The sequence below is a fragment of the Brachionichthys hirsutus genome, chromosome 22 (genome assembly GCF_040956055.1).
Source record: "Brachionichthys hirsutus isolate HB-005 chromosome 22, CSIRO-AGI_Bhir_v1, whole genome shotgun sequence".
Taxonomy (NCBI): Eukaryota; Metazoa; Chordata; class Actinopteri; order Lophiiformes; family Brachionichthyidae; genus Brachionichthys; species Brachionichthys hirsutus.
The window spans coordinates 7,736,207-7,754,831 of NC_090918.1; the positions used below are offsets into that span (position 1 = coordinate 7,736,207).

Consider the following 18,625-nt stretch of genomic DNA (forward strand, 5'->3'; position numbering starts at 1 on the left):
TAAACAAGACCCAGAGCTAATGCGATGGTAAATGCCAAAGCATGGCGACACATGGAATCTGGGTTCGCATGATTCCAACTTAATCGCCTCAGCTTTTAAACAGATAATTTTCTTATATGCAGCTCAAGGATCTTAACACCCCCCCCCCCCCCCCCCCCCCCGACCAGCACTTCTGAGTTATTTTCCGTTAGCTGCATTAAAATTTGGTGGCGTGGCGATATTTCAAAACCCCGCCGCTGAAAAACTGAGGAAAAGACGATTTATCAAAATGTCAGCTGAGAAGGAACGAAATGAGAAGTCTTTCCTCGTTCAGTCAGATCACTTAGTCGGCTTTTTACCTTCCTCAAGGATGCTCGCTGCTGATTTGTTTGCTTGCCTGCAACTTTGAGAGGCACTTTGCAATTTCATGCGTGAATGTTTTATTCACTTATTCTTCGAGCTCGAATTGTAACCGATTGCAGAAAAACATATTGTGATCATCTGCATTTTGTCCTCATCTTTTATTCAAGTTGCATATTTAATTGCTTAAAACCCTTGTTTTGGATGACCTTTTTTAAAGTACTAATGGATGAGAATATCTCAAATAAAGAATAGAACCAAAAAATGAGCCATTTGTTGAACCCCCCCCCCCAAATGCCCTAAAACCTCCCCTGCACACAGACATTTGATTTCTTAAACAAAGAAAGAAGATGTTTTCCCTTCACTCCCAGCGGGACCATAATGAATTTCTGCGTTGGACAGAGGACTCTGACATGATTGAGGTCACAGATGTTTCAGATGCACGACTCTGAATGTTGAAAACCACTTAAGATGCAATTCATTTCCTTTTTCTCATCTTTGTTCCACTCTCGGTGCAGAATAAAGTCTTTATCCATTTATCCAATAAATGGAAATGTCCGCATCACGTGCAGCCTCGTTTATTAGGTTGTCAGACCGGAGAGTTCGGAGGTGGTAAAATATATCGTCTAATCTCTGATCCCAACTCTCCAGCAAACGATCCACCAGCCTGTACAAATGAAAACTTATCAGGACCATGAAGGGTTTTGGTTCAACCAGAGAAGAGCCCGCCTGTAAAATGCTGCATCACACCTTATTACGTATAAATTAAAAATAACCGTCGCTGTAGAGGATTTTCATTGGGACTATACCATTGGCCCAAAGAGCGTTTGTCTGGCCCCTTGAGCAATGTCAAGAAACAACATGATTGACATGATTGAAAAAGCAGAGTCCAGCATCCCGGTCGCCATCTCGTCTTTCATGTCAAGAACCACATGTGACACGCAAAAACACTTTCATCTACAAAGATCAGACAAGATCGTCTCGTCTTGCCGGACATCTTAAAAACACAAATGAGGGAAAAGCTAATTGTTCTACACTCCAACTAGTCTTTTTTTTTTAATATCTCCAACGTAGAGTAATCCGCTCAACACCCCTCCACTTCAATCTTTGTCTTGCCTTAACCTTTCTGCCCAGAAGTCTCCTCGATTCCCTGAGGGAATAGACTGGGAGCGCACGACTCTTGACCCCTTGAGATGACGCCCGTTTGATGAATCACCAAGGGAGCTCAGACCTCTGATTGGTATTCAACCGCCTCCATCTGACACCGCTGAACCAAAACGCCAGCATGTGCCCCCCCCGCCAGAGTGCAAATTACCATGGTCACTCTTATAGATACCCAGCAACGGCATATACTTAGCTCTCACTGAAGCAGGAGAGGCAGCGCCGCAGGTAATATGTCGCCAGAGGGCTTTTGTTGACAACCTCGCAATGTCACCTCCTTCACCTCACACACAGAGGGGTCACCGATGGTGTTGAAAAGTAAAATGGGGGAGGGGGGGGGGGGTCTTTGACCTTTCAGGGGTGTCTGGGGATGCATACCAGACGGCAGCAACCGACTGTGGCAAGAACGAACGAAGGGGTCATCCTATGTTCACTGTCTGTTAATTATTTTTATTCCCAGGCGGAGGCGTCCATCGCATACCTTTCATATTAGCAGTTTTCACTTTAAGATTTATATACATGATAATGGAAGAATAATTATTATCAATTTTGACAGAACCATTGCAGGAGCCAAAAACTCTTCAGGGGAAACTTATGCAGCAAAAAGGAAGAACAACCTGTTCAGTAAGTCTTTGACCAGCTGTGGGGCAAAACACAAATTACAGATATAGCTACAGAGCACGTAACTTAAAATCACTCTTTTCATTTGTGCATGTGTTACACAAGAGGAGTCTGGGCAAGACGGCGAGAAAGAGAGAGTGGAAAAAGAAGAATAAACATTTTGGAGTTCAAATGATTGCTTGAAAACATTGTAATCAACAATTAATAAAATGGAATAGACACTTCAAAATAAAATCACTTTTTCCTTTCCCTCTAGGTTGGAAACTGCCCCTAAACGCAGCACAGGTCAGCCCCCCCCCCCCCCTAACCCTAACCCTAACGGTAACCTTAACACCCCCCCCCCCCATGAAAGCCTCGACATGTTTGTTCAGCTGTTGGCAAAATGAAACTACCTGCATGTTTAAATTAGCTTTAATACCCCCCATCAACGCGCGATGCATCTGATCCACGTCACGCTCTCAGCATGTGGCGGGGACACAACGTGTTGACTTCTGTGGATGCGCGCTTTCTTTGTTCATCAAATAAAACCTGCATCCTTTGCCACCTTTTTTTTTTACGCGCACGTAATGTAAAATTACGCATCTTAATCAGCACCAAAAAGCTCAGTCCCCGAAAAAGAATCACATCACAACACAAACACGGATGAAATGACACTAAACACGTTTCCTCACTTCTCCCGTCCTTCTCCGCGTCTTTGCGCTCTTTGAAAACAAGAGAGGGGAAATTAGCGGTGATTTATTACGCGCTAGAAAAAGCACCAACAATCATCCAGGCGCAACGCCCCCCCCTCCTCCTCCGGTACCGACAGGAGATGACAGGAGGACCGGATGGTCGTGTTGTTGACTGCGCTGCGCTCCGAGCCTACCTGTCATCGTAGCAGAAATCTGCGTCCAGCGTGTTCAGATAAAGACCCACGGCCACGGCGGTGCACGCCAGCTCCGTGATCATCTCTCAAGGCAGAAGGAGGAGAAGCAGCCGAGATAGAAATGACCCGGAAAATCAGGTCCCGTTCTGTTTATCGCGCTTCTCAATTCAGCCGCTCGGCAGAACGGCTCTCCCGGCGACGCAGGGCATTTCTCGTGATCCGGAAAGTCTGTCAAAGTTCGCCATGTCTCCCTCTAACCCATTGTGTAAGAGAGACGAGTCGGGGTGGGGGGGGGGGGGGGGGCGGCGTGAGGTCAAGCGGTCGCCGAGCTGTGCGCGTTTCTGTGCCGCGATGTCCACAATGAGCGCATCTCTCTCTCGCCCTCTCTCTCTCTCCGCCTTGGCACCGGAGACAACAGAGCGCGGCGAGACGCGTGTGGTTTTCGGGGAGGCTGAGCATGCGCAATGGCTCTGCAGTGGAGGGAGGGGGGGCTTGAACGGGTTTTAATCATGTGTTGCTGAATATAATAAGAATGGATCGTGTTGAAAACGTCGTTTCAGTATCGCAGTGTTTCCAAGGTGATTTTATTTGTTTCACTTTTTTTTACGCAAATGACTTCGCTTGATCAGATTCTTCACAAATCAAATAGATACATTTTAATGTAAAAAAAAAAAAAAAAGAAGAAGAAGAAAGAAATCCATAATCTGTCAGGGAATTAATTTCATTGTTTATCGTCAATTAACTGACTATCTCCGTTTCTGCCCTCTTGAAAGGTGAATTTTCCAGGCTGTTTTGAAGGAGGCAATGGAGGTGCATGTTTTGAGGGGCAGGAGTCAAGCAGTTCCACCCTTGGGGGGGGGCAGGATTGTAAAAGCAGGATTTTCCCATGTTTGTCTCATGGGTGGGTGTAATCAGGTTGTTGTTTGTGCCCGCCGTCTCAATGGAAAGGCTAAACTGGGAGAGTAGGCGAGGCGTGATGGATGAACGGCTGCACCTCACCCTGTGGTGAGCATGGGCGTCGGTTTGGAATGCTCAGCCGGGCCCCGCTGGCTACCAGCTGGACTAATGTCTGCTCGTCAGTCGGAGCTCCGAGCAGAGCAGCGGAGAAAGAAAAACAGATGGTTGGAGAAGGATCCACGGTGTAATGTATCAACTGATGAGCGAGCATTACAGAGTGGGGGGGGGGGGGGGGGGGGGGGTCATTTATAAAAGTGGCATCAGTGACCCTGAGACTTGACCTTGACCTCACGATGGTGTTTTTCTTTTTTATACCTGAGCTTCCTCTTCCCTACCATTCGTCAGTCTCGAGAGGCATCGACGGAAATGTGTTTGGATTGTCGGCTTCTTTAACCATAGCCTTAAAATATGACCTTTTTGTTGTTTGCTGCATTCTTGTATATATAAAAAAAATGAGATGCCCGATGTGAGGACAAGGGCTGCTCTGTCTCGCAGTCATCACATGAGATTTAGGGATTAGCTAAGCAAAAGAGAACGAGGTTCAGCAGATCTAGGGCAAAACAAACACATTGCAGGATAAAAATGTTTTTGCTGCTTTGACTGATCACCTCCGTTCTCACTGCAGTGGCGTGCAGCGATTATACTATTTCCTTTTTAGGTGTAAGCAGACGGCAGCCCTTAAAGGCAGCAACTAAGGGCTGTGGTGAATGGTTGATGAGGACTCATTCATCACACAAGCACTGTTTGTTCTTTTAATCCCTTTAGTTCAAGGGGGGGGGGGGGGGGGTCCAAATATTTGTACATTTTGTCAAAAGTGTTTTTCTTCTTTGGTTTCTTCAGTTTTAGTGACAAGCATTTATTGTGCGCGTGATTTAAAGCACATGAGCTCTTTTATTTAAACCATATTTTGTAATGCACATGCATCGTGGACGCGTTGGAGAAGCTTCCAAACCTTTTTTTTCCATTCAGCATATACATATACAGGGTGCTGTCTCCTAACAGCAAGAAAGTTGCGGGTTCGACTCCTATCTATGTGGAGTTGAGCAGTAATGTATTGCTTATTACGAATTACTTTCTGGAAAAAAGTAATTACTTTACTTTACTTATTATAGTTTCTATGTGCACTTCCTGAAATGTTTAACTATTTCTGAACACATGTCATGCACTCTTCTCAGGAATGTTAAACTCACAGATCAAACAAGACACCAAGGTTTAATCATTTTGGATCATTTTCACCAAGAAGAGCATTTAATCGTTGCCGCTATTAGGCGATTTCTACTCCCCTTTGAGCTCCACAAAACCAGTAATTAGGATTTCCTTGTGCTATTTACTCCAAAAGCACTGCCTCTTCAGCGCCGGCAGATAAGCATCACACAGGATGCAGATAATAACAGCTGGAGGGACCGGACCCGGGACCTGCCCTCACAGGAATAGCACGCTAATATTCAGCCGGTGAAATTAGGCCATATCACACAGCGAATCAAATCTAGAGCGGCTTTTGGAACATCCACAAGGGCGTCACCTCCTCAGTCAGGAAGAGCTGACCTCACTGTACCTGGAAAAAAAAGGTGGGTTTTATTATTGTTTGGGTTTGGTGCTGAATTTAGAATGAGTTAATCAAAGTTAGTTTCCATTTAAACGATGTGCTGGCTTGAATAATGGTTAAAAGTGTATTATACTGTTCTGATAATGGAAAAAAGAAAGAATGCAAAACTTAAATAAAGCTAAACAAGACAACGCCCATATTATAACATGAGTCTGGGTTTCTTCTAGTCTGCAAAATGCATCTGTCTCTAAAGTCGAACCTGTGGTGCATTGGATTGAGATGGAAGTACCTCCAGCTACACCAGACAACCATAAGGCAAGCAAAATAGCCTATATAGGCTATAAAGCCCGAGCAGAAGGAACAAAATAAATCTCAACACGCACCAACAGAACTGGAGTTCCTGTCAAACAATATTGATTTATTTGAGTCTGATAATGATCCTCTCCTTTGCCCTCATGATCATTGTAATCATCCCATCCTGATTGGCTGAGCCTCATTAGTCAGGCATTGTGTTCACTGTTTACTTCTTCGATCTGCATGAAGTATTTTACACAAAAGAAATTTGTCATTATTATAGCACTATTATTTTCAAAACTTCATGATGATAATCAATCAACTGGAACTCTGGGAAAACACCAAGTCAAAATCAAAGTGCACGAAAGATCACATAAACCTTAAATCTGTTGCATTCATTTTGAATTTGTAGTTAGTTCATTCTTGGCCGACGTGTGGTTTGCATTGAATGTTGAGCTAAAATTAAGATATATTTTTGAGGTTTACACGGAAAGTAAAGGAAGACGAAAAAACAAAAAATAAATCCCAGCATGCAATCTGATGAGAATGTGGAGATTGGTCCGGACTGACGTTTTCGATTTCCATCCTGATTTATCATCCCAGTCCGCCCCGATCGGCTCATAATGCCCTTTACTATCAGCCTTACTGGGTCACATAAATTAGTTTCGTATGAAGCCCCTGGAATGAAATGGAAGGGATGCTAAACCTGACTGGTTATATCACCTCGGAGGCCCTTCTAGTTTTGTGCCTCAGTGAACACAATGCCACTGAAAAATAAATCCGTTTTTACAACTCAGCATTTTCTTACCTTGGGAAAGTCTTAGGAAAGAGCCGTTTAATATACGAGGAAAACTTTGGCTCTCCTTCACTTTTCTGTCACGTCTCCTTCAGTACAGGCGAGTACTACAGTTAATCTGCCGTAAATACTATTGGTATTTAATTATTGAAAGGATGCTTTTGAAATTATTTATGTTTTGATCTAAAAACTATTGCAATATTTTAGATACATTGTCTTTGTGCTTTTTTTTCAATAGTCAAAAAGAAAAGGAAGTCATCGCATTCTGTTTTTTATTCATCTTTTATGGCGCATCACCACTTTTTTGGACTCGGTTTTGAGTACGTTGCACTTCTGGTTTAATATTGTATTTATTTTTAATGTCTTTGCAGATGATCTAGTTTGCTATTTATCTGGATGAAATTACAAAGGGATTGGCAAGATGAATGGAAAATATGGATCAGAGGGGCAAGTATTGTTCTTGTAAATATGTGACGACTGGTGTTTCTCATTAAAAACAGCAGTTGAGCGTTTCTCAATTGTCTCTTCAGGGTGCCGTTGTTTGAGGCTCCGAGTCAAACACTGTAAAACTTGAGGTGCCTGTTTATGAAACCACAGAAAAGTCTCTGACATGATGTGAAATGCATGTTTGTCCACGTGGAATAAATGTGCATCGACTTGTCTGTGTGTGATTAAGATCCAAGACTCCTCGTCCTTGAAGGGCATCCAACAGAGGGGCGATGATGGCAGACCCCCTTCCTGGCACCCTTCTCTCCGATGATGAAGAAAATCTGAGTTAGTATTACTTATGCTAAAGTTCTCCCTCTGAATCTCTCAGGAGATTTCACCAAGCGTCAGTCACAAGAGTGTCCAGGATACAACTCCCCCCCCCCCACCTGAGAACTCCAGACACCATCGGGCAATGTCTGTCCATGAAGTTAAAGGAAACTTGAGATTCTTTTTCAAACCAAAAGGGACCAACAGGGACTTGATTCCCATCCGACACAAGCGTGAGAACGGACGAGCCGACCAAAGGGCTGAAGCGTTTGACGCGCCGCCCTCACTTCCCCACCACTTCCTCTCATGCCTATCTTGTAATGAAAAGTCATCTGCTCCTTCCATGCAAGCTATTTCTGTCTACCAGCCTTCATCACATCCTGGAGCCAGTTTCCCGGGATGGGATTGTAGTCTCTTTAGTGTTTCCTGCATCACTTCTCCATCTTTATTGACAAAGTTTCACTTTGTTTGGAAGCAGCCCTTTCATTTGTCTTGTCGTCCACGAGGGAACATGAAAGAGATGGTCCCAAGAGCGTGTTTATATGCAGGCATATTATATATGCACAAACATGCGTGCATGGGGGGGGGGGCAGGTTGACGGGACGTGACTCACTCGGCCACAACACAAGCCCAGCAGCAATTATCTTCCAAAACAAGCCTCGCTCACATCTTGGATTTCTTGCATTCGTGTCGGTCAAGTTTGCCCGCTGGAGTCGGCGGTAAAGGGGTCTGGTCTGGATGCAGCAGAGAAGAGACCTAGATGACCACACCCTTGTTAAATCAACCCACTTTTATAAAAGGCATGAAGACAGGGGGGGATCTGCCAAGATATTTAGAATTACGTAGTATCATTCCTTATAGTGTGATAAATAAAAAAATGTTTTACTTCCTTTGGTCCAGCCCAGCAATGGGGTTTCCAGACCTGTCAACATCAAGGATCATAGTTCCTTACATCCCATAATGCTCATACCTCCCTGAGCATCCATCAAAAACAAGCGTTCTCAAGAGGCGAACATAAATACAAAAGACAGAGACGGATAAGGATAGAGTTTATCCAGGTGTTTTGACCATGTGGGGCACAAAATGTTTTATTTTTCATAAAGAAAAAATACATAAAAAAGAAAGCTGTTATTGACAGTGACACTCGATAGCAATATTCAAATCATTGAAACGTGCAAGGAGGGAATCCGTGCATGATCCAGTCAGCCCTGAGACATGCGCTTGTCGACGCAATCCGGAGTGGATCAGCTTGAACACCTGCGACCCTTCAGTCCGACCACAGCGTAGCATCTCGGGGAACGCAGGGGGTCGAAGAGTTGCACCAGCGCCGAGAGTGATAAATCCTCCTGCAGCAAACAACGGGACATAAAAGAGTTGAACGTCAACACGGGATCGTTCTCCGGCTTTCGCCTCGCCACCTCTGGCGTCCTCCGCCGCGGGATGATCTCAGTATTAAAGATGAATCAACCGGATATGAGACACCGGAAGAACATCGTTCGGCGGTCTCTACATTTGACTTCCGCGGTAAGACTCTCCGTTTCCTCGCAGGTCGTTCGGTGAGAGGAAGAGGACGCCGGGGGGTCCCGATTCAGCGAAGGCGTCGAGGCTCATTTTCAATCAGCGGTAAGAAAGGCCTGGCGTTGCTTGACTATTAACGCCTGAGCCGAGGCTCGGCTCACTTATCATCGTATGGATCATATTCACATCCATCCATCACCGTCTCCTCCTCGAGGGAGACCTCGCAAAGCGGCACTCTCCGTGTCAGCCAGTCTGATTACACGACCCCGTTAAAGAAATCCATCTGACACGTGTAATCACATCTTCAAAGCGCCGCGCTCGCCACGTATCTGATCGCAGCGACTCGCACCAGAGATTTGTGTGTTGTGTTTGGCTGCAGACGTTAGAAATCGAGGGCTGGCTTTCATTCCGCCGGCACCTATATCGTTATGTTCAGAGGGGGGGGGGGGGGGGGTACATATCCAGATTTCAGCTGGGATTTCCATTTTCACTTTTAGCTGGGGGGGGAACATATTTCAAATCCCAAACAGCGAGCTGTACGAGCAAATTAAGTCGACGGGTCCGGCTGATAAACGAGCGCATTGTGATACTTTGTGAAGGACCGTGGGAGCAGCTCACATTGGAATGAATGAGATGGGAATGATTCTTACCTGTTCTTTCAGGTAGCAGAGGCGATCGAGGAGAATTAACCCTTCGATGCATGGAGCCAGGGCCACCTTCAACTGCATAAAGATGACATGAAAGAATAGGAGGTTCTCAAAGCAGGTCACTTCTTATGAGTCGTCTCTTTTAAGGATAATCCCGGTATTAAAACTACACACAAAACCACAGTGACCGGTGTCTTCCCAGTAGCCGTCTGACAAGCCCCAAAAAACATTTCACTGCTTTGTATCATGGAGGAAAATTGCGGCGTTTGGGTGACGCCACAATTAGTGGCCTGGGCTGAAAACCAGAGGAGCGGTTCAGCCCATTCATTCCTGTAATCCTTTCCACGAAGAACACGGTGATCTCACTTTAATGGCCTTTATTGGCATCTCATTTTTTACAAGAATGAGTTAAAACAGGTTGTTGTGGCTTGGAAAGCGTTCCTGCGAAGGCTTAGAGCGCGGCCTCACCATGTTGAAGGCGTGCATCTCCTCCATCCGTGGCGAGTAAGCGTCGTGGTAAGCCTGGACGTCGTTGTCGGAGAGCTGGGAAGCGATGTGAATGTGTCAGGGGTAAGAGGTTCGAGCTGTTCAACATCCAAAACTACCCAGGTGAGCCCCCCCTTGCATACTTTATTAACCTGACATTAATTGGAATATAAAAAATAAGAATAATAATCAAATAAGAATACAATTTCCCTCCAGTCGTGCCAGAATCAGGAATGTATTCTCCCTCTACTTCCCGCATTTTTTTGTTTCCAGAAGGTGTTCCGCAGGTCGACATGTAAAATTCCGGTCCCAACCTTGGATTCGTCCAGTTCCAGCTTGCGCAAACCTCGCCGAACATAATCCACGAAGGAGTTCGCCTTGGAGTAGACTTTCCCGATTCGTTTTTCACTGCAGAGCAAACACACAAGAGACATCCATCCATCATTCGCCCCCCTGAACATCGTATTTCTGCACAATGAAATAAACAGCATTCCAGTTGTTGTTAAATCAGGCCTTAGCAACCATAGCCAACATGTTAAACACTTCTTAAAGACAGAACAGTGATGAACAGTTACTGCTTAGAAAATGTAATGGATGTTCAATGCTGATCTAACGCTAGTGATTAAACCGAAGGTCACGCAGCAGTGGGGTTCAGGCACAGATCGGTGTGTTTGATGGCGTCTGCATGGAGTCCGATCAATAAGACTTCCTTCTATAATTTAGTTTATTGATGTAGAAGACAGTGACGTGGATAATCCATCAGAGATCTAGAACGCCAGCCGGTTTGGCGTTTTAAAGCGACAGCAGCAGCGACTCGTGTCCGGAAAAGTAAAACGTGACAACCTGAACTAAGGCTACAAAAACGCGATCGCATGACCAAGAATGGTTTATTTATACAAAGAGAAAAATATGAAGCATTAAATCCAGAAGTGTGGGATGCGGCTTGTGCAGGTGAATCACGATGTACGCACAGATCGCAAGTTCTCCTTAGCGCACGCGCTAACAGGTTCGCAAAGGTTTTGCACATTTTATTTCAAAAAAAGAGAAAAGGAGTGCTTTAACCCCCCCCCCAAAAAAAACCCTTTCTCCTGCTAATGAAGTGCCTGCAGAACACATGTTGCTGTTTGAGGATGCTGTGACATTAATGAGCTTCGTGCTTAAGAGCACGAGGTTCCGCGGATTTGTGGCCAATTTCTCGTATTAAACGGGTGCCAGATGTAAAGTGGCGTGCGTTACCTTTTAAAGGAGCCGTAGTGATCTCTCAGAATGACGTGAAAGACCGCCCGGTAAAACAGAGACTCCATCTGAATCTGAAGGAAACATCAAACTTCGGTTTAACGTGACGCAGCGATGAACCACAGTCAATCTGTGAATGTGATGTAATGATGACGATTCATTTTACTCACCCCCTGACCGACTGAAACTCTCTCAAGGGCCTGTTTGAAAAGAAGAAAATGGTTTGAAGTATTAATTTCAAAGAAACCATTTGCAGAGCTCTTCAAAATAAAATAAAAAAAACTCACCAAGCACGCAGACATCCTGGCGTTCCTGCCGCAGAACCAGGACCGGTGGCGGAGGAACCGGCTCAGAGGGAAACCGGCCCGGCCGTGCAAGCTCTCTGTGAGCGAACACACAAAGATCACGTTGACCGAGCTGCTCATAGCGACACTCACTGGGTCAAGAGTCCAAGTGTCCAAGTGTCCAAGTGTCCAGCGAAACATTTGTAGGAAAACGTTGCTGATTTTTGATTCATGACGTTTGCTAAAAGCCGCTTTTCCGGTGACGTCGCTCATCCGTTCAACATTCCCCTGAATGTCTGCCATTTTGACAACGCTTATTTGCTACTTTTTTTTTTTTTTGCCCAGAGTTAAATGAGGAGATTGATACCGCTGCAGACTGTCAGAACATTGCAGCTCTTTTCTTTTTACGAATTAAAAACGCATATTTCAAAAAGCATTTTTTTCTATTTCCGAGTTAAAAAGAATTGAAATAAAACACCTAAAAAATATTTTACTCTAAAAAGGCAGGCTTGTCAAAGCGAGGAGCATAAAGTAGCTCGCAGTGCTAACCGCAGCAGAGCGCACACGCACACACACACACACACACACACACACACGCTCCCTGTGGGAGGGTACTGAGTATGACTAGCTGACAGCCTGCCATCCTTTCCATGTAATTTCTAAAAAGGGTCAATGGCCGGGGGCCACGGCGCAGCGAATCCAGAGGGAAGCAGTAATAGCATGTGCAGCTGCAGCCAAAACACGCTAACGTGTTGGCAGCCGCGCTAGCTCCCATTCTGCCCAGCGCGCGGCCTGCTGACAGAGGCCCTCCGAGGCCATTGAGCCGTCTCCTCCGTCTGCAGGGGTGGATTACAGCACGTGCGCACAGGGCTGTTTATTGCAAGGCAACCTCACGCCGGCCACGGACGCTGAAAGTGTCCCACGCAATCCGGTAAACGCTTTGCTAAGAGGAAGGTGGCAATCGTCTTGAAGCGATCCTTGCTGCAAGGCAGCGAACAAATGGAGGATGCATTTGAGAAGCTGCTCCTTTTTCCGGGTGAAGTCGGCCACGGCAGGAGCTGGCCCGAATCCCAGAGCCTGCCGTGAGGCCAACAATGGAGAGTCTATGTATGTTTTATTGTTTTCTTTTTTTCTGGAAGAGAAAGATGGGAGGAACAAACATCGTTTTCAACCAGCTGTCGCCACATGCCTTCCCGCTCTTCGCTGACGCTGTGGCTTTTCATGACGCTTCGTTACCAGCAGTTGACGTGATATTGCTTCGCCTGCAGCGAGTCACAGCATGAGGACACAAGTCAAGGACTTCACACCTCATAAATGGTAAAAAACAAAAAAAGCGAGGAAGAGACTCTGCATTTATCACCTGAATTAGCCTCAAAGGAACGATGTGTGGAAGTTCAGGCTGACTCGGCTACGACACAAAGATGAAACGCTTTCAGAATCGACCACTCTCATTGTCTTCCCAGCAACAAAAAAAGAAGAAGAAGGAAAAAAGTGGCCTTATAAATGAATCCTAAATCCATAAATCCTCTGTAATGGCTCAAACAGTGGCAATCTGAGTCTAACTCAATATCCAGACGGGCCGGTCGGGGCTTCCCTTCTCTCAATAGGACCATTACTTGTTTACTTACTATATATATATATGCGTGTGTGTGTGTGTGTGTGTGTGTGTTTATGTGGCTCAGGGTGATGAAGTGACCGCTGCAGGTGTCTGAGGTTGGATTATGAAACGTGTGACAGTGAAAAATGAGAGCGTAGAGTAGACACACAGACGGGGAGTTCGTCAGATTACAGAAACCACATGTTACCGAAAATGTAGGAGTGTGTGTGTGTGCGTGTGTGGGTGTGTGCGTGTGTGCGTGCGTGCGTGCGCGGTCACCGTGTCCGGCGGGGTCAAACTCCTCAGACAGCAGGTGATAGCAGCAGCCCACACTGCAGACGGCGGCCAGCTCCGGCTCAGCCACAAACATCCTCAGGGTGCTGGGAGCCAAGTCGCCGCATGTGTGCAGGCCGGCCATGACCGCATCCTGGAACTCGAAGAAAGGCGCGCAGCGGAAAGAGAGAGGCGAAGAAGAGGAGGGGCGGAGATCAATGGGAAAATTTATTGATGATGACGCACTCCAGATTGCTCGCTCCAGTAATGCGAACTCCAGCTGCTGTGACAGACTTGCACGAGCTGCTGTGGGGGGGGGGGGGGGGGGTCACGCTTCACTGGAGAGGGTTTTTTTTTTTTTTTTGCTCACCTGCAGCTCGTCGATGAGTTCTCTGAGCTCTGTTTCCGCGGTAACAAAGGACGTGAGGGGCAAAAACACGGCGCGGCCGATGTCGCTTCTGCTCCGCGCTTTCTTTTCCAGGTTCTCCCTCTTCCTCCTCTCCCTTTCCTCGGGGCTGAGTTGTTTCCCGGGAGGGATTCTGGGAGTTGTAGTCTGCATCACATCCTCCGATAGAGCGGTCAGGAAGAGCTCCTCTGTCTCTGCCGTTTGCTCTGAATGCGTTTCCACGTCCGCTACGGGGATCGGCGCCTCCTCCCGCGACACCACCCCATCGTCGCGGTCCCCCGTCGCTCCAGGCTTCGTCTCCGACAACCCCCCCCGAGGGGAATATGCGGCCTCCCCCCGCGTCCTCGCTGCCTTCTCGTGCTGCTGGTATGCCTTTGAGAACTTCTTTAGCTTCCTGTTCCTCTCCTGCGCTCCGTGGGTGTTGGTGTTGGAGGAGTCGATGCCGTAGACCTGGAGGCCGTACCTCAAAGACAGAAAGGAGCTCAGGTAGCCCTTCCCCGAGCCGACGTCGATCACCTGAGTGTGGAGGGGGGGGGGGGGGGGGGGGAGAGAGAGAATTATAAAAACTACACCGTTAAAACGGAAACATCCCAGCTGTTCTTCTACCTGTTTGGCTCCGCAGTGCCGGGCCAGACAGGCCACCACCTCCGACATCGACTGGACCTCATGGGATTTCTTGGAATTCATGAATTCATCTGGATCCAGCTCAGCGTCTGCGTCGGACAGAACAAAAACAAGCATGAAATATTTATTGAGATCATTTCTGGAGAATCCTTGACTGCTTTCCAACTCTCAGCATGAAACAATGCCCCCCCCCCCCCCTCCTACCTGTGTCTTCTCTGCTCTCCCCAAGGGTCTCCAATAGCTCATCCCTACTCAAGCAGACTCCAAGGCCAGGAAGAGAATGGGATTTGGCTGCTTGAAGCAATTCACGGGTATCAATCAGCCGATTGGTGTCGCTGCTAAATCCAAATCGGGTTGTAGACCTCTCTGTTGCAGGAGACGGGCATAGAGGCAGCGGTTAAGTCGCACAAACAAACACACATTTTTGAATGATTTAGAATAAAACCAAAAGAGAATAAAGCTTCGTTTCCATAAAAAGCTGTTCTAATGGATATGAAGCTATAAATCATTACTAAATAATATCCAAAACATTAACAAAGGGAATGTTCTCATTCCCATCCAATTTATTTACCTTCTGCCCGCTTCTCTGGCGCCCCCTGCTGGTCATTACAAGCACTAACCGATGACAGGACGTCTTGAGGAGAGACGGCCATGAATCGGTTCCACACGTCGTGCGTGTAAAACTCCACCGTGTGAGCGTTTGCGATACTCAGGGCCACAGACAGAAACCGCCCGACTTCATCCATCCGTCGTTGAATTTCCACGAGGCTGTTCGAGAAGGACGTCATCCTGAAAGGCTCCCGAACAGCGCCTGGGAAAGAAGCATGCAAGTGAGCCTTGTTGAATGTACCGAGGCAGTAGTAATCGATTAACTATTATTCGATCACACACATACAACATTCAAGTGTCGAATATGCTAGTTGGTACGTTATTAGTAATATACGTAAAAATAATAAATTCGGATATCGTTTTTTCAAATTAATAAGACAGATTTTGCTGTTTGATGTTCAAAATCATAAAGGTAGAAATGTGCCCGTCTATAATTAATTAACCCAGAAATTACAACATATATATTTTTATAGGCGATATTCTGTATTTGATGTTTCAGGTCTGCGTAACGCGTCATCATCCCGCGACATTCCGTGCCGCGAGTGTAAATATTAAAATCTAGCTAAAATGGCACCAACAGATCAAAAAATGAAGAATGAGAAGTTCACAAAAAAAGGTGGCGACTGGAGAAACTCCAAAGCGAACTCGCAAAGTGTCTTTAAAAAGAGGAAATGGATTCCCGACAATAAAGTATACCAAGGCGGCGTTAATGAAGGTACGTTTTTGTTAAAACACCACAAAGAGTACCTCTTGAAATAGAAAACAACTGAATGCATACTAATTTTGATAATCTCAGATCTTAAGAGTCTGTAAGCGACCCTCTGTGTGAGAACCTCTAATCTTATTTAATGGTTTGGCTTTCAGGTCAGGGGTTTGCTCTGAAGAGGAAACAAAAAGTCAAACACGACTACAACAAGCTACTTCGGAAGGAGGAGACGACGAAGAAGAAGAAGGCGACGCCGACGCACGAGTCCAAAAATCTGTACAAGGAGGAGTACCCAGAGCACCTCCGGCATCTGTACCTGGCAGAGGCGGAGAAGCTGAAGAACGAGGCGTGGACGAATAGGATGAACAGGAGCAAGATGAGGATGCAGGGACGGAAGAAGGAAGAGGAGGCGGGCGAAAGCGAGGAAGCTACGCAGCAGAGCGACGCCGCCGATGCAGAGCCGGGAGGCGATGCTGTATCCGAGAGGATGGAGCGTTTCCCTGGGAACGAAGAACCGGCAGCAGCAGCCGCAGAGAAGGAAAGGTGAGGGACCGGACCTGAAACTTAACAGAAGGGAGCAGTTTGGGGATGATTTTAGTGACTTTATGTGACAATATTAAAGATAAATGATGACTTAAACCTCCTTATTAAAGCTTTAACACTTGCAGTCTTCCAATGAGCAACCGGATGAGGAAAAAAATGCTGAAGAAGACTTCCTATCAGAAGACCAAAGAGGAGTTCGAAGCAGTCAGAGAAAAACAGAGAAAAAAGAAAGAGGTGATTTTTATTTTATTTTTATTTGTTGATATCTTTTTACTTATGGGGGGGGGGGGGGAACAAACCACATTTTGTCTCGCTGGCACCTAAAATTGCAATTTTCTTTTCTCAAATCCTCAGGACTATTTGAAGACACGGCAGCAGAGAGAAGAGGCCGTTCAGAAGTACAAACAGAAAAAGATGGAGGCGTTTCAGATGCTGAGCAAGAAAACGAAGCGAGGACAGCCCAATCTGAACCTCCAGATGGACTATTTGCTTCAGAAGATTCAAGGGAACCAGAAAATGAACTGAGGACACTGGAGAAATGGTCCTTGCCTGCATCTGACGATTCTAAATCTGTTGGTATCAGTTCAAGTAAGGATGATTAGGATTGTGTGTTTCACGCAGACGTCACTCTTTTGTGATGCTTTGTTAAAAGTGTTAATATAAAATAAAGTTTGTCTTCTTTCTATAAATTCTTGTTCAGTACTTGATTACTGTAAACTTGAAATGGTGGCGCTTTTTAATCTCAGACCACTAGGGGGCGATCTAAGATATGAATAGATGGGGAAAGTGCTCATGAAACATGTTTAACTCTGCTGCAGCAGTAATCATCCAACTCTAAGGTCTATCAACCTTTTGAAATGGATTTTAAAAGCTGTTCTTTTTTCAAAAATCAGCATTCCTGATGCCAAACAGCCGCCCTTAAGTTCCTTATAAACCCCCTTCAGGAAGCTTGGGCCGGCTGTTTTGTCATAGATGCAGAGCTCGCCCTGCATCTCTCTTTCTAGAAGTGTGTGTGCGTGTGTCTGGAGGAGGGGGGGGGGGGGTTAGGCTGCCTCATGGCATCACATGGTTGCAGAATGACTAACATTCATCAGTGAGGCAGACTTCCTCAACAGAAAGTGGAGGGAAAATAAAGCTTTCGCGTATCAGTTTCTGAAGGTAGGAAGTTTCCTTCTGTCCGGTGTTTGAAAAGAAACTTGTAAACCATATTAAAGTTGTGATTGAGTTAAAAAAAACTTTGAGCATTGGTTTTAAAGAGATTTTCTTATCCTCCATACTTGAGATTTCGAGTGTAATAGTTTGTGACGGTGATGAAAGGAAGGAAACTTTGTGTGATTTCCAAACATTTGACTCGCTTGCAAATGCGTTTTAGCTGAAGTACTTTGACATGAAAATCATGTCTCCCTCTTTTTTTTTTCCTTTTGGCTGCTTCATAAATCTCACAAACGGTTCGCAGCTCTTAAAATTCCAAAGATCTTGTCTCGGTTCTAAAGTTGTGCTTGGAGGCAGCGTCCATTTGAGCAGAAAGGAGCATCTAACGTCTTCCAGACATTCCGTCGTCATGTGTTCAGCACGGCGGGGTTTTAGGATAATCCTTCACACTGTGTTTATACATACCTTTTGTAAGCAGCTTGTTCTTGGCTTATTAAAAAGGGGAAGTAATGTGTTGCTGCAACAAACACGGAACTGCTGCGTTAATCACCTTTCCCACCTTTATTTTAAACATTTGTGTGATTTCCTTACCCTGGCAGGAGCCTGGAAACAGCTTTGAGTGATTATATAAACCACAAACTTATCAGGGATCTCATCATCGAATGCTACGATCTGGTCTCTTTGGTCACCGTGGCAACTTTGAGCATCCCTGGACGGTGGTAGCGAGGCGAGTTACGAAGCCTGATGTCTGATTCCACTCCTGACCGTCACTGAAAAGACGCGCTACGTCCTCTCTGAGGCGCCTGCAGGAAGCGTCCCGGACATGGAGGAGGACAAGGTGAATGGCTCCGTGACCCCGGCTCGGAGGGGCTCGGACTGGGGTCCAATCGCCCTGCTGGACAAGACCAAGGAGTTCTTCCAGACCTGTGATGTGGAAGACAAAGGCTTCATCACCCGCAGAGATATGAGGGTCAGAGAAGGTGTCCATGTCTTCAAAGTGTGTGTTTCTTGCGTTTCTGAGGGTCACTGCAACCCCCCCCCCCCCCCCACCCCACCCCAACACTTTGTGCGTGTGTTTGTGAGTTACATAAATACAGAGCCAGATTTTAGGCTCAACAGTTGCAGTGGAAGTTTCCTCCACATTAACCCCCCCCCCCCCCCCCCCGACCCGCCATCCACGGTGATTTATGTGCCGCGCTTCATATTGCT

At 46.1% G+C, this 18,625-nt stretch overlaps 3 protein-coding genes across 3 annotated transcripts in view; 1 reads left to right on the top strand and 2 right to left on the bottom strand.

Annotated features, from left to right (window-relative positions):
- tmtc2a (transmembrane O-mannosyltransferase targeting cadherins 2a) overlaps positions 1-3,069 on the bottom strand; it is a 34,532-nt gene extending 31,463 nt beyond the window's left edge. Inside the window, exon 1 of the mRNA XM_068755564.1 lies at positions 2,987-3,069. Coding sequence (XP_068611665.1) covers positions 2,987-3,069 — 83 coding nt within the window. The remainder of the gene's footprint in view (positions 1-2,986) is intronic.
- A 5,337-nt stretch (positions 3,070-8,406) lies between these two features.
- On the bottom strand, positions 8,407-15,194 carry mettl25 (methyltransferase like 25). The gene is made up of 12 exons (XM_068755239.1): positions 14,978-15,194; positions 14,611-14,772; positions 14,389-14,495; positions 13,747-14,298; positions 13,383-13,530; positions 11,510-11,604; positions 11,393-11,422; positions 11,223-11,296; positions 10,301-10,394; positions 9,969-10,043; positions 9,504-9,575; positions 8,407-8,681 (listed from the first exon to the last, which is right to left on the bottom strand). The coding sequence occupies exons 1-12, from the start codon at positions 15,192-15,194 to the stop codon at positions 8,580-8,582; spliced, it is 1,728 nt and encodes a 575-aa protein (XP_068611340.1). The 3' UTR covers positions 8,407-8,579.
- Positions 15,195-15,558: 364 nt separating this feature from the next.
- Positions 15,559-16,943, top strand: ccdc59 (coiled-coil domain containing 59). Its single transcript, XM_068755245.1, has 4 exons — positions 15,559-15,730; positions 15,880-16,264; positions 16,390-16,498; positions 16,619-16,943. The coding sequence occupies exons 1-4, from the start codon at positions 15,583-15,585 to the stop codon at positions 16,787-16,789; spliced, it is 813 nt and encodes a 270-aa protein (XP_068611346.1). The 5' UTR covers positions 15,559-15,582; the 3' UTR covers positions 16,790-16,943.
- Positions 16,944-18,625: the final 1,682 nt, after the last annotated feature.

Bases quoted from the DNA above. Each gene is read 5' to 3' on its own strand.
- mettl25 (XM_068755239.1), bottom strand. From the start codon at position 15,194: ATGACGTCCTTCTCGAACAGCCTCGTGGAAATTCAACGACGGATGGAT. The intron at 14,299-14,388 runs GTAGAAGAACAG...CTCCACACTCAG, and splicing joins GGCACTGCGGAGCCAAACAG to GTGATCGACGTCGGCTCGGG. The intron at 10,044-10,300 runs GTTGGGACCGGA...ATCGCTTCCCAG, and splicing joins TGGAACTGGACGAATCCAAG to CTCTCCGACAACGACGTCCA.
- ccdc59 (XM_068755245.1), top strand. From the start codon at position 15,583: ATGGCACCAACAGATCAAAAAATGAAGAATGAGAAGTTCACAAAAAAA. The intron at 15,731-15,879 runs GTACGTTTTTGT...TTTGGCTTTCAG, and splicing joins CCAAGGCGGCGTTAATGAAG to GTCAGGGGTTTGCTCTGAAG. The intron at 16,499-16,618 runs GTGATTTTTATT...TCAAATCCTCAG, and splicing joins AACAGAGAAAAAAGAAAGAG to GACTATTTGAAGACACGGCA.